Consider the following 14,733-nt stretch of genomic DNA (forward strand, 5'->3'; position numbering starts at 1 on the left):
AGAGTGTAGCCTTTTTTTTCTCTAATTGAGATGAAGTAATTATCAGACTGTATTCATCTCGTTAATGAAACAATGTTCCAATATGCCTGCAGCAAAACTGTTAATTGAGTTCTATTTTCTGAGACGGGCAGGCTCTCCTTGTGTCCATGGTCACAAAGCGTTAAATATGGGGTTGGGGCCTTTGTGCTGTCTCTGTGTAGACACAAGAACAGGCTGTGGACTGGTGGAGCGTGCTACTGCTCTCTCTCCCTGCAGACACTCTCCCTCCCTCCTGTCTATTCTCCCATCAGAGAGGAGGCAAGAGTTGGTAATAACGCTGACTTCAGCAGATCATCCCATCCCAGTCTGTTATTTCACGGTTTCGGTGGTTAAATACTCCCTGTTGAGTAAGATATAGCGGGGCAATTATTCTGTAATTATGGAGCCAGAAGACGAGAAATGGATTCAAGAGTTACTGGGCTCAAGTAAATCACTGGAAGAGACCCCGAAAGGGTGCAAAAATGAGCTGGATTGTCCACATATGGGAGTAGTTGTTCCCCTATGTCCTTTATGTAATGTTAAATGGACTGCCATGAACTTTGGCGCACACATTTATGTCCCCCTCAATTATTATATTTATACCTGCTGCTGCTGCACACTGTCTTGTTAACAGAGAACTGGTATTAGAAACTGTGTGCGTGGAGTTTGAAAGATGTTGGGATTTACCACGCCAATAAAAGATGCGTTTGAGTTGCAGTATGGGAAATGTAGGATACAGGGTCATTGGAGCTTGACCCATTAAAGTCAAAGGATGTAACTCAGTTTGAGTTTGATGATTGTTTTGGCCACATTAGGCATGGCAATGTCTGTCAGTACGCCTCTTTGGTTCAGACTGAAAGGTCTTAAGAGCTTTTGGATTGTCATAGAATTCGGTAGACATTCATGGTCCCCCTAAGGATAATCTGAAATAACTTTGGTTAATGTTTTATCCAATTTTCCCTCCATCACCGTCATCAGAACGACATTTTAATTTGTCCAATACTTTGGTTTATGACTAAATATCTGCAAAAATAATGAGCAAATGTTAATGTTAGCCTAGCAACACGATAAACTAAGATGGTAAACATTGTAAACCTACCTCAACATCAGACTACACATTCGTGATAGCATGACTGGAGATTTTTAGTCTGGTTAACAGAAATTCTGCGTTACCAACTGGCAGCTAGAAGTATTTAAACTCACCGAGGAGATTTTCCATCTTAAGTGATGGCTATCTGAGGCCCCCTTTAAAAACAACACTGCAGGATTCAGAGGTGAAATACAAAAAGTGCTTTCTATTGTAAAGTAATGCATGGCATCAATGTTTCAAGCCACCTCCTGCCTATCAGTGCTATCATGAGCCGTATGAGACAAATAACTTACTTGGTGTGAATACAGTAAGAATAAAATGAGTCAAGACGTTTGCAGTTGAGTATTTATGTTTAGGCTGTTAATGTGATGAGTATGAAAAAACAGAAATAGAAACTGTGGTTCATAAGAATACACAAAACAAGAGGAAACATGATTGTAAAATCACTGGAAATTGCATACCAAAAAAACAAAACCCAAACAAACAACAAAAATAGTTGTAATAAAGGCACTATCAGTTCTACCTCTCTTTCTCTTTCTGTTGCAAATGGTCCTGTGCATTGTCCATTGTTTAACCCTGTGTTCAGACATTCTGTTAATCTTTGATTAATACATTTACCCTGCTCCAGCTGTGGTCCTTTCATAAGCTAAAAAACCGCAGCTGTCCCATTATATCAAAGATGCACATCATCATTTCTCTGTGATAAAATACTGATTCGATGCTGTAACGTCTAAAAATTGAGAACATCTCAGAGGGATAAAAAAGTACTAGTCACGCACCAAAAGGATGCAATGGTCCGTTCCATTTTCTTTTGCTACCATTTGGTCCAAAAAATGTATCATGTTCGCTCCATGTTAATACAGACTGTGTAAATGCAGCATTGATTTTTTTTCTTGTTTTTTAACAGTTATATTATCTGTTTTTGTAAACGTACTGACGCACATAAAATGTAGTGTGCAAAGAAAAAAGAAAAGAAAGAAAGAAATAGGAGCTCAGTTTTCAACGTTCAACTAGATGAGATTCTTTTCTGATCTATCAGCGGATAGAAAAACTTGAAACTAGTTGAGGTTTGTGGTTTTTTATCTCAAGGTTCCACCCAAAAACCAAACACATGACCTTGTTATACTAGATAAAATGGATCGCTGCTCATGTTTGGGTTTTGATATGTACCACATTCACCAACTATTTCGCTCCGCTCTGGACAGGAATTCTTTCTCACAGTTCAGACTGGCGGTTTATCCGTGTTAAGTTCTCTCAACAGCTGCAACATCATTAAAAAAAAATAGACACATTCCCAGTAGACATACCACTGTAGTCTGAAAGGGCCTTTTCTGTATCATAACAAGGTTGGTTAACATTTGAATCCTAGAAATTAATCCAGCATTCACCAACATGAACATCACTTGGTTTTTCTCTTTTCCTCCCAGTGTATTTGACTTCTTATAGAGTCTCTGTGCAGCCACTTGTCCCTCTTTTTCTGGCTACACTTTTAGTTCACTTTGGGGTAGATCTTTTCATAGAAGAAGCTCTGGGCCAGTACATAAAGTTCTCCGTCCTTTTCCCTGACAGCGTGGGCACGTACAAACTGAAACTGTTCAAGTGCAAACTCATAAAACTCATTTTCCATTTTCCAGATGTTGGATTGCTGCAGCTTAGTGATTGTCTCTTTGGTGAGGGGCTTCTTCTCGGTGGTCTTTCGCAGATGGGATTTCTTTCCTACAGAAAAAAAAATGGTCTAATGAGTCTGTCGGTCTGAGCAACAAAGGGTTACTGCTGATTGGTAGAGGAGCACAGCTGGAAACTAAATATTCAATAAACATTTTTGGAGTAGCAAACTAGAGGCTGTGAGGTGATGTGGCTGATGTGGTTTGTGTTTGTACCTGTTCTGTAGAGGTCTGTGGCTCCTTTGAAAAAGCGTGGGAGCGCCGCCTCCAGGATCATGATGAAGTCTTCCAGCTCCTCGGTTACTCCAACCAGCAGGTACTCATTCACCAGGTTGTATTTGGCCTTTTCCAGAGCCCATCTACTGCCCACATTCCTGCACGTAAAACAGCACATAACATAATTTAATAAATCTGGGATCATTTAGTCGGTCTACTGTGTCAAGGTCTGTAACCTGAAGGAAGTTCCACTTAGGGGTATTTTCAAACCTCTAACTATTCAGTCCAGTGGAACTGGACACTGGTTGGTTTCCACCTTGCTGATTTTGTTGATTTGAATTTGTTGTCTGATGCAGACCAAAACAACTGTACCTAAACTTTTTGAGGATGTGGTTCCTGTGTTTATGTTCTTAATCCTGCTCCAGACACATCTGAAGGATTTTTCCCTGCATTAAAAGAAACCACACCAAGAGGAAAACTCACCAGGTTTACCAACTCATCCACTGATCTGCAGCGGTGCAAACAAACTATAGGTTTGGAAACGCCCTTAGTCTCACTCTTTTTGACTAACCTCGCCAAGCCTAACAATGCTGATCCTGGTTATCTGCTATCATTAAGCTGCTTATCAACTCAGCTCAGTTACTCTGGGTTTTCAAATCCAGCTCAAAGAGTATTCATATGAATGAGGCAGTTCTAAATTACACGCTAATCACACACAACATCATTACAACCAGAGCAGAGAGAGTAAGGCAAAACTTGTAGAAAAGTTAGATCACTGAGGTGGTGAAAAGTGATACTAAGTGGGATGAAATATACCTATATAACATTATCACAAAACTAGAACAGACTAAGAAGCTGGGTCAGGTTTCAAATTTCCAATTTCCTAATTGTTCAAAGAAAGGCTATAATTATAATAATGGGAATTATTGTAGACTTTTTAAAATATGGTTGGCATGTTTAACATGTACAAGTTGTCTAGATTGAGTATGGAAAATCATCACTCATGGATAATCAAACCATTTTCCATGATGACATTTTGGTGTTTCTTGTCACATGATGAACACACTATTAAAGAGTAAGATGAGGCTTTTCTATTGACAAAGCAAAGAGGAAAAACTACAGATTCTCTGGGGAAAAAAAAGGTCTATCTGATACAGTCTGAAATGTTGCATGTTGAGCTCAATCAAATCTGTAGATTTTTTAATCTAATAAAAAGATAACATAACATGTATGTATATGCAGTATGTCTTCTTTACAGTTAGGATCTCTCTCTGAGACTTAATACTCACTAACTCAGAGTGCAAAACATGTTTTTTCTATTTCTGACATAATTAACATGGTGCACAGTGTTTCTATAGAAATGTCTTGTGTACTGTGATGGGTCAGTGGGCAGGCTGTTGACACATGCGAGGCGGGTGCAGCCTACTCACCAGCACTCTGAATGGTGGCCGCAGAAGAAGGGGATCTGCAGCCAGAGCTTCTCCGGAGCACAGTCAGAGCCTCCGGATGAGACGCACTCATCAAAAGTCTGGAAGACAAAATAGAAACACTTGTTATCATAAATCAATGCGCCAACAGGCAACAGGCCTTGAAACTAAATATGAATGATAAATGAAGGAAAACCTTTTTGTCCCCTTGTTTTCTTCGTCGAAGGCCGGGCCTGTAGTCATCTCCGAATCTTAAGAAGTAGTAGTATGACACCAGACGCTCTATGGGATCCCGTACCACATTTATGTACATTGGCTTAGCCTTTACTCCATATCTAAAACACATAGAAAAAGTTTGAAGTGAACACACATTTAAAACCAAATTAAAAAACTGCTAAAAAGGCTCAGCTCTGTAACCACTGACTCTACATGGTATGTGATGTACAATTGGGTGAAGCTTTGTATTTTCTATATATCCTTTGGGTTTTTTGCTTTGTTATTGTGCTGTTATATGTTTTAATATTGACCCACTGGAGGGACTGCAGATGAAAATTACCTATAAGATACAGTACATCAAAAGGTAAGATTAATGTTTAACACTGTACTACTACTACACTGGTTGAAAGTCACAATGACATGAGGCCATGTAGCAGCTGCCTTCATGCACCCAGTTCATTGTGTGTTTATTGCACTAAAGTATCAACTTTTCCATCAGGATAAACAGCGGCGGCATCAAGGAGAGACAGATTGCAAGTTAACAGAATCTCCCTCATTGAAGAACACTTCCACCATTAGGATAATTACCTGCGATCACTGAAACGATAGTGTCAGGGGGGAGATAAGGACAACAATGCTATTAATCAACACTAAAGCACACATTAGCAATCAATACATGACCTCCCCCTTTTATCTGCTTTGTTAACTGTTTGTAAGTCATCTGGATATTAATGGTGTTACAGGAAATGAAGGGGCCTTACTTCGAGAAGTCCAGATAAGCTACGTGGCCGTGGTAGAAGCCGGGCTTCATCTCTCTCCAGGAGGTGACATTTCTGACAAAGCGCACCTGTAGTCAAAGATAATGGGGTCTAATTATGGAGCGGCAGGGAAACTCCGGTAAATGGAAAAACACAGCAACAACAGAAAACACTGAGAAGTTAAAGAAGAGTCAGGCATGTACATGTGGTTTACGGGGACTTGTAGCATTTTATGGCAAGAGAAAAATGCGTTTAACATTTGTTTATGAAACAATTCCACTGGGAACCTTTAATAATTATAATGACTTCATCTGAATGAATTTTAGTATGCTAACGAAATTGCCTAAAGCTAAACTTAAATGTACAGGTGTTTGACAGCTTCTTTTTTGACTTGTGTTTTATTGGCCTGACAACTTCTACAATTCTGCAGCTGTTAGTAAAATTGTCCCTGAAAACATTTGCGTTAAAAGGTTGTTGTCCATGTGAACATCCTCTTTCACCACACTTGACAGAATTCTGCCTCCAGGTCTAAACCACTTAGAGTCAGTCTATTCCATCTTTATTTTCGTTATAATCCTGCGATAACATGCCATGAAAGTTGTATGAATGTTTTGTCATTTTTTAGGTTTCCTAATACGACCGCTGACACTGATTTCCGGCAGCAGGATTTAAAGATCCATGGTGTGAAATGATTATTTTTTACTATTTTAGGAGTGTCGAATATAATTATTTCCTCCTCCTCACGAGCAGGTTGAAACGTGCCATTTACACAAGTTTTTGCAGAGGTTGAAGAGTCCAACTTGAAACACCTGTACCAGCAAACCTCACAGAACTAAGTAGAATACATTTTGGATGAGAATATGAAAATGTTCCTTAAATGACTTCCATTGACTCTTCCCATTTTCAAGCCCATTTAAAAAAAGGCTGCAGTCGTTGGTAGACGGTGTGCGAAAGGAAGCTGTAAAGCATAAAACTAAAATCACACCACCTTAAATTTACGTATGTTTTTATGCTGCAGTTGTTCGATGGCAATGAAGTGTTTCAACAGCTGCGTGATGCTTCACATACATGTGCCTCCAACGGAACCATTTTCCATCCACTACCTTCTGGCTTTAAATAGGCTTTCAACAGCAGAGCACAGCACCTCCATTTATTACTGTTATCTTTGACACACACTCTGCGGTTTTGACGGAATAAAAAATATGACAAATTCAAAACATAATCGCCATTTTTGGCTAAGCTAGATGCTATTACTGGATACAAATTTGAATTTTCCTGCTCTAAAATGAAGTTGGGCTCTGATGTGGCGGCAGACTGACTCTTTCCCCTCGTCTCCGTTTCATTGTGTGCGATGGAAACAAGACTGTTAGCGAGGTGGGGGTTGGGGGTTGGGGGGGCAGCTTGTTGTGAGATGGTAGACAGGATATTACCTTGGCAGTAGCGGACAAAAATAACACTAGCGTACCTTTGGGGCATTTACACTATGTGTCCTGAGCTGCACTGACGGTAATATGAATGCACCCAGGTTAACAGGAGGATGTCATGAGCGCTCTCTGCGGCTTTTAAACATGCAGGAGAAAGATACTAACTACTGAGTAACAACAGCTCAAACTCAATTTTACTGTTATAGTTTCCTAAACATTCACTAAGAGAGCTGAAATGTTTCATCCTATTTATCAAAGAGCAAAAATGATCTGACTACAGCGAGCCAACATTGATTCTTGGTAAACTCTTTCACAACTAAATATCATAATTATCATTCTGTTAATTGTGTCAGCAAAGATGCTGAACACAGATAGTGCCAAAAACTTTCAACTTCATTTTTCTCTATCTACAGTGCAGTTTTAAAGTGCTGAGACATTGATGTGTTTTTCATCGTGTTGTTCTTACTCCTCGAGCACTTTGAATTTGAAATGAGAAAAAAAAAAAAATACCAATGAGTTCAAATTTCCCCTTCACTCAAAAATGTGTTTTGCTTCTTGTTACTTTAGTTGGATGCTTAACTGTGCAGAGTGATCGGTGTGCAGAGTTTTAAAGTAGAAAGCTTTTTTTCTAGGGTTGGGTATCGTGTGAGATTTTTCCGATACTGATGCTGAAACGATACTGAGCACAAAATGAGGCAAATTTGATCTCTTTTAACAGATTAAAATATACCTAAATATATAAATAGAATTAAATACTATTTACAAAATTAACATAACAAATTCACATTATGAATAAAACCTAAACCAAAAATAGAATAATTTAACATGAAACTAGTGCAGTAACCGTTAAAAACATGCCAGTTTGGAAAGGACTGATTGTCTATTATTTCTCGAGAATCGCATACTGAATTTTGAAGGTTCAGTAAGTTGCAAAATAGTCTTTAAAAACATGAAAAGGGAATTGTGGTAAGATGGTGTATCATGATGTTTCTATTAAAAAAAATAAATCATGATGTAATTATTTTGCCATATTACCATACTGTCCATCATCCATCTAATGTACTTGAAATCTACACTGACCCTTGAACACCTGGACTGAGATAAGGAAGGAAAAAAAAGGTGGCACTCTAATAGCATCAACAAGAGTCAGCTATTCCGTGATCATTTGTCTCATCCTGCATGTTATTCTACATAACACTGGCAGATGCTATTCCAGATGGTTGCAGAAATAGAACAGTAACAGAATTAACTAACAAACACTGCTGGTGAACTCTTACATTACACAGATGTGAGGTAAGATGGGACTCAAAAGCATTTCTTTCTTTCCAAGTATTAAAGCCACATTCATGTGAAAGTGTTTCATGTTACAACCAGTGAGGCTCCGGCCACAACAATGGCCTATTTTTAATTCCAGATCTTCAGCTGATGATCAAAGTGGCCACAAGCCTGTTGTAAGCTGAGCATTCGTTATGCCGACCAAGGACTCTTCTATCTTTGCTTCTCTGTTGTATAAAGTGCAGTATTATTAGTAATAGGACAGAGACATGGTCCCATTTCCAAATGTTTGGTGGAGTCAAGTTTCTGTCTAGCAGAAACTTTAAAAGAACAACTGTATGAAGAGTTAAGTATCTGCAGTTAATAATAACTGTTCAAATGCTGCTTTCATGTTCTGTATGGAATTTTGACAACCTTAAGATAACTGTGGTCTTACCTGGTCCTGTAAAGACATGACGGGGTTGTTTTTGGTCGTGTTGATGTGCAGGACGTGGAAACGGTTCTTCCCACACAGGTCGTAGGCGATGTTAGTGAAGGAGGTGCTGGCCGTTTTGGGCACTCTGTTGTAGATGATGACCATGTCGTCTTTTTCTGCCAGTGGTGATAACTCCCCCATGATATCTTCATTGTGACGATGCTCCACCTCTGCCACCTCGTGTCTGGCTATGGTACGTTCTGAACAGAGAGGAAATATGATATTAAACGTCACTGATCAGACATACATGCACATTTTGACAAATATACCACATTTACGGCTGTTTCCAAATGTTTTAAAGCTGAATCAATTTAGTTGTTAATTTTCACGCTTGTGGTCATCATGAACTTGGCTTTTTAAATACTTGTGTCTTGTACACTGGCTGGATTTCTCTGCTGCCTGGATTTCATAAGCTGATGCTTATTGCTATTCTCATACACAGAGAAAGGCGCACAGTAGGCGTGAAGCCACCAACACAACAACAAAGAAAGACAAAGGTACATCTATTGTATAAATGAACAAGTGGTTTTAAAATGAAGGCCAGCGAGGCTTGTTAACACGCCTTAATTAAGGGAAAACAACACAGTCCTTGAAAACACAATAACATCGAAACAAGTAATTAAGCTTTTGATGAGAATATTGACAGGAAGCATAATTAAAAGTGTTTTTTTTTTTTTTTCCTCGCTGCAATGTTAATTAAAAGCCAATTACTGAGATGGCCTTGTGAGTGTCATTTGGGCAGGCGGCGTGTTGCTCGGTGTAATGCAGGCAGGTGTCTGACATCGTGAAGTGAGAGCGTGGCCACGTGTCTGCGGGATGTTTGCTGCTCTGCGTCTGAAAGGCAGATGGGTGGTCTCTTGGCCTTTATAATTACCCTCATCTGTACAGACATCATGCAGTAAATGTACATATGGCGACTTACTGCTCGCTATTTTAAGATTAAATACAAATGATCTTCCTCTTTAAGTACAATCAGTATAATGTGAACTCCTTTCTCTTATTTCTTTGGCTGAAATGCTCTTTAAAACTCCAGCAAGCAAAGAGAGAGTACAGAGTACAGGCTGTACTTCAAATGAGAGTCTTTCTTTGTCGATGACGGTCATCGCAGCAGTGAGTGACAGGCAGGCAGGACGTCTTGTACTTATGTTCCTATCAAACTACCTTACTTGATTTATTCTTCAGTCTTAAGGCATGTCTGATGTGTCTGAGTTTTATTAAGTGCCGGTTCAAAACGTGCCTGTTCAGAACAGGCTGATTGATTGGCCTCCAGCTGCTGCTTCACCGCATAGAAAAATTAATACAGTTGATGTAAGGTATGAATGAGTATATAAAGAAAGAAATGATACAAATAATAGGTTAATTACTCTAAGGGTAAATACATTTTCTCATTTCAAATAAAAATACATGAATGTAAATCTAATCTAAAATAAAGTGGATTGATCATATTGGGCTACTAGATCATTCCCATTTCTGTGCCTTCAGTTTAGATTTGAGTAGGTATTTTTGCTCCAAAGATTTGTGCTTCGTCTATCGTGGCTTTTCACAATCACCATGGTCACAGTCATTATGTATTTGGGCTGTGAGCACTTCCAGAAGACGGGTGACCTAAGCAGTCGCTGCTGATCTACTAAAAGTGCTGATAACGCTATGTTTTGTGTCTAGACACAGGGTCACAGTGTCCATTTGTGATTTAAAGCTCTGTTTTTGTTCCCTTCTTTTCTCTCTTTAGAGAACTTTTCTCTGACTCGTGTTACACCTTATCTTTGGTTTGTCCCTGAAATACAGGAGTCAGTAGACAGAGCCCTGAAGCACTGTCCTGCCCTACACAGAGTGGAGCAGCTTACTGATCACTGGTGTGTTCAAAGTTTATTAAAAAGAAACATAACGCACGTCCAAATCGCACCAAATTCAACACTGCACTCCCTTTGCTCCCCAGCGATGCACCTGCCAAATGTGGAGCCAATCGGATGAACGGTTGAAGAGATACATGAAGGACATACATACAGACAGAGACTCCTTGCTTTATATAGAGACACTGATACACCTTATGTCACCCATCATTCAGCCTCATTCAATTGCAGTATAATATAAAAGTAGCCTTTTTTGTGCTACTGTACATGTTGTTGCAGTGTTCTGGTGGCCGAGTGGCTAAGATGCATATCATATCACTGCAATGTCCCCAGTTTGTCTCTAACTGGGGACCTTTACTTCATGTCATATTCCTCTCTGTTTCCGCACGTTTCCTGTTTGTATCAATGCTGAAATGAAACAGCATAGTCATGTGTACATCAACAAAACTTTAGTGGACATTGTCAAGAAGGTGATAATTCTTCTTTATGCTGAACACAAAAAAACAACTGGACTAGATACAAGCAGTACTAAATCACATCTCTCTTTGATTTATCTGTGACGTTTCAACCAATTAGATGTCTTCCTCAGGAAAATACCCCACAGGAAGGAAATTTGACATATATAGTCAAATGACCAGTGACATCACTATCATCTAATCACATTCACATGTATCATAAGAGAAGTAAAAAAAAAAAAACATTAATATGAAAGCTTGTACAAATAAGATAGAAGTCAAATTTTCAATCAGTAGAACACAAAAAATACTTGACATTAAAATAATGAAGGTGGATTCCGTTTCTTCTGTTGTTTACTATGTTGAATATGAGTCAATAGAAGTTTCAGGTCCAGTGCTCTCATTTCTAGCATCGTCCTGTTTTTTTTTTTTTTTTTTTACAGGCATTCGCTTTAGTCTATAAAAGCTGCTTGAATCACAGAGTTGGAGCGGAATAGCTGGCCGTCTTTTAAGTGACATCCCAGCCAGTGCTCTTACCCACGAGATGAATTTAAATAGAGAAGCCATATTCACTGTAAGTAAATTATAACCCTTCTTGCCAACTAGTCCACTTTAATCTACTTATGACATTATGTCCACTTCCTGGAGTCCAAACAGAGAAGCTACGTAATGACCCCTCCAGGTGTTAAGAGTTCAGAGTCAGTGCAGTAAAGCGGGCGTAATGTACCTGTATGGACTTGCTGTATGTTAGTGAGAAACATCTGCAAGCCTGAGGTGTGGTGTTGAGCAGACAGGCAGTTTGTGAATTTGAATGATACGATTGGATTAATAAGACTGATTCATTTTGCCCGGACAAACTGTGACTGATCTCAGCCAAACAAAGATGGAGAAAGTAAATCCAGACTGAGTGGTTTGATCGTAAATCAGATGATTAATAAGTGAATGACGTGTTCTCTTTCGGGAACTTTCATTTAGTTAAAAGATAGATCTTTACCTGCCTTACAGGACGTGTTGAGCTTGAGACTGTTAATGAGGGAGTGTTACAAAGAAAACTGAAAACATCGAGGTTTTACATGTATGTAAGATAGATTATTGATTCATTAATTAGATGATTGTTCTAAAACAAAAGTCTGAAAATGGTGAAAAATGTTGGTCACGGTCTTCTGACACCTAAGAGGACATCCTAAACGGTTTGGTTTTGTCCACAAGTCAAAGATATTTCATCTGAAAATCAGTAGATAACCAAAGACACCAGAAACTGGAATCAGACAATTTGAACTCTTTTGCATTCAAAACCGACTCAAAGCGATGAATTGATTATCAAAGAAATTGGTGATTAATTGAATATATCACAGCTAACTGACTAGTTTATTGACTGATCATCACAGCTCTATAATTAAGTGTAATTTTAAGCTATTGGTTAAATTGGCATAGTTCTGGTGCTTAATGTGCTCCTTGGCACTATTAAATGACCAGTGTGTAGGACCTAGTGACATCTTGTGGTGAGTCTGCAGATTGTAACAAAGCATGTAGGAGACCCTATCATGGCTGCAAAACTCATAAAAAACATCAAAGGTTATCTCTCGAGATATGGTTTGTCCATTCTAGCCTGGTGTAGAAACATGGTGGAGTAACATGCCAAGCTCTGTGGAAAAGGACTTGGGTTCATCAAACTAACATCTCCTTGTTTCTCTCACTTGCATCAGTGTCATCCTCATCCCCCCCAGCAAGGGTATAAGAGACACAGTGAAGAGATGTGAAGATGGAGGAATGTCCTTACTTACTTCAGCGTCATTTTAAGGCGACGACGACAACTACTAATGAGGCACAGCACCTCAAGTTTAAACTTAAGACTCATGTACAATCACTAACACTTTAAACTGTTAGTTAATAATTTCTATACAATGAGAGCTAGAAGGAAAACACCTGATAAGTACACCAATTTTTATCATTTGATTATAGATTTATAGCAGTGTCTGGCTGTCAACATCCAACTATCTAAAAATGTTAAATACTGAAAGAACAGAACAGATGTAGAATGCAATAAAAATAGCTGCAGTCTGCATAATATGTTTAAATACAAATATTGCTTATCAAGTTTATGAAGGTCTGACGTCCTTTTCAGGCTCAGGATGATATTATAGAGACACTCAGCTGTCATATAGTCCTGAAGTAGCTGAGATGTGCTTGAAATGGAAAATAATAAAGCAGAAGCTTTTTGGCTCAAGGAGACTCATAAAAAGTTACAAGAGTCTTTTCACTGATGCATGATTCAATATTTTTTATTTTATGAATACATATGATGCGCTGCTGTTGGTACTGGTCCAAATGTAGTTTTCCTAAACTGCTGTATTATGCAAACAACCCCACTTTTGACTGCCCTGTCAAATGAGCTTACCAGCTCATCAATAAACACATTCCATCAAAGGGTTGCTCCTGTCCAGTAAACAATAAACATGCACAGAGGATACACCTGTGGTTCCTCAATCTCTTCTCTCTCTCTGCATTTAAGGGACCTGAGTATCCTCCATGATGGACAGAGAGAGGGAGATGGTTTCCGGGTCAGGGAGGAGAGAAGACGTGAGGAAGCATAAATTAGCCTAATGAAAAGCAAACCTGCTCCTTATGTATGTATGTATGTATGTATGTATGTATGTATGTATGTATGTATGTATGGCTCATTCTAAGGGAACATAAAGACTCTTGGTTTAAGGTGATTATACACTAATTAAAACATACTTATGAATACTCTATTCCATGTTGTGCCATTAAATCCTATGAATCTTAAACTGGTTATTTACTCTTTGACCAACATGTTTGTATAGTACACACAGCATTAAATCCAACTATTATCAAGCAATCATCTTTGTTTACACAATCCAGCACTCTTGTTTTGGTCTTACCGAGTCTGGTTCTGGATTCCTCCAGTCTCTGGATCTGGTTCTCAATAAACAGCACGGTCACTGCAAACGCCAGCAGAGCCAGAAGCTGAATCTTGGGCGGCATCATGATCCTTAAAAGCCCCATCAAATAGAAATGAGAGTCATACCGCGGACACTACTCAACAGTGAAGGTCTCAGATCCACTGCTAATGGCTAAGCTAACGAAGGAGCTCTCTGTTAGCTTTCAACAAGTCAAGATAAATGTCGCTAACATTAGCTGTTAGCGCCATGAGAGGAGACGAGGTTAACTTAACGTTATCCAAACATTAGCCTATGGGCTAACTAACATTGTAAACCCACGTAAAGCTCATGCTAGCGTCCACTTTGAAAACCAAGACGCAATTTTTAATTATTTATGTGAACGAAATTGGACACCACAGTTGAGAAAAGCCCATGAGAAGACAGTCTAACAGAGTTGAGCTATGTGCAGTGTCTTGTTGCTACAGGTAGCTTTGACTAGCTGAAGCTTCTTTGTTTACATATATAACAGGATCACAACTCAATGATACAGATGCAGGACTCCCCCTACTGGACAGGGGTGTCATGACAAGAAATGATTAAAAAAAAAATTTAAATGTTGAAAAATACAATCAAAAAAAGCATATGCCCAAACCTTTTTATTCATGTATAATACCCTTTATCCTCTTCAGCCATATTGCCGCATTTTACCCCCGTTTTAATCTTTTTATTTCCTCTGATCTATCACCTGCTCTCAGCAGTCTTTTTAAGCTCCGTTCCCGCCCTGCCTCATTAATCTTATCTCACATCTCCATCTCTGTATGATTTAAAATGCAGAACATGTTCTCAGTCTTCCAGTAGCTACATTACACCACTGACACAGATTTGAAGGTCTCTTTCCAATTAAATACAGAGGGGAGTGAAACATGTCCTACAAAGGTGTCACTCAGGTTCAAAGCACAGTC

The 14,733-nt window shown here is 39.0% G+C and overlaps 1 protein-coding gene across 1 annotated transcript; it reads right to left on the minus strand.

Annotated features, from left to right (window-relative positions):
- Positions 1-1,445: 1,445 nt before the first annotated feature.
- Positions 1,446-14,403, minus strand: hs2st1b (heparan sulfate 2-O-sulfotransferase 1b). The gene is made up of 7 exons (XM_062424706.1): positions 13,772-14,403; positions 8,525-8,763; positions 5,393-5,478; positions 4,612-4,750; positions 4,419-4,516; positions 2,989-3,146; positions 1,446-2,824 (listed from the first exon to the last, which is right to left on the minus strand). Exons 1-7 carry the CDS (start codon positions 13,893-13,895, stop codon positions 2,598-2,600), a joined length of 1,071 nt encoding a protein of 356 aa, XP_062280690.1. The 5' UTR covers positions 13,896-14,403; the 3' UTR covers positions 1,446-2,597.
- Positions 14,404-14,733: the final 330 nt, after the last annotated feature.

Source organism: Scomber scombrus, chromosome 8 (assembly GCF_963691925.1).
Source record: "Scomber scombrus chromosome 8, fScoSco1.1, whole genome shotgun sequence".
Lineage (NCBI taxonomy): Eukaryota > Metazoa > Chordata > Actinopteri > Scombriformes > Scombridae > Scomber > Scomber scombrus.

Coding starts and splice junctions, on each gene's coding strand:
- hs2st1b (XM_062424706.1), bottom strand. CDS start 13,895: ATGGGGCTTTTAAGGATCATGATGCCGCCCAAGATTCAGCTTCTGGCT. Junction 4,751..5,392: donor GCTTATCTGGACTTCTCGAA/GTAAGGCCCCTT, acceptor TATGTGTTTTAG/ATATGGAGTAAAGGCTAAGC. Junction 3,147..4,418: donor GGCCACCATTCAGAGTGCTG/GTGAGTAGGCTG, acceptor TTTTACGTGCAG/GAATGTGGGCAGTAGATGGG.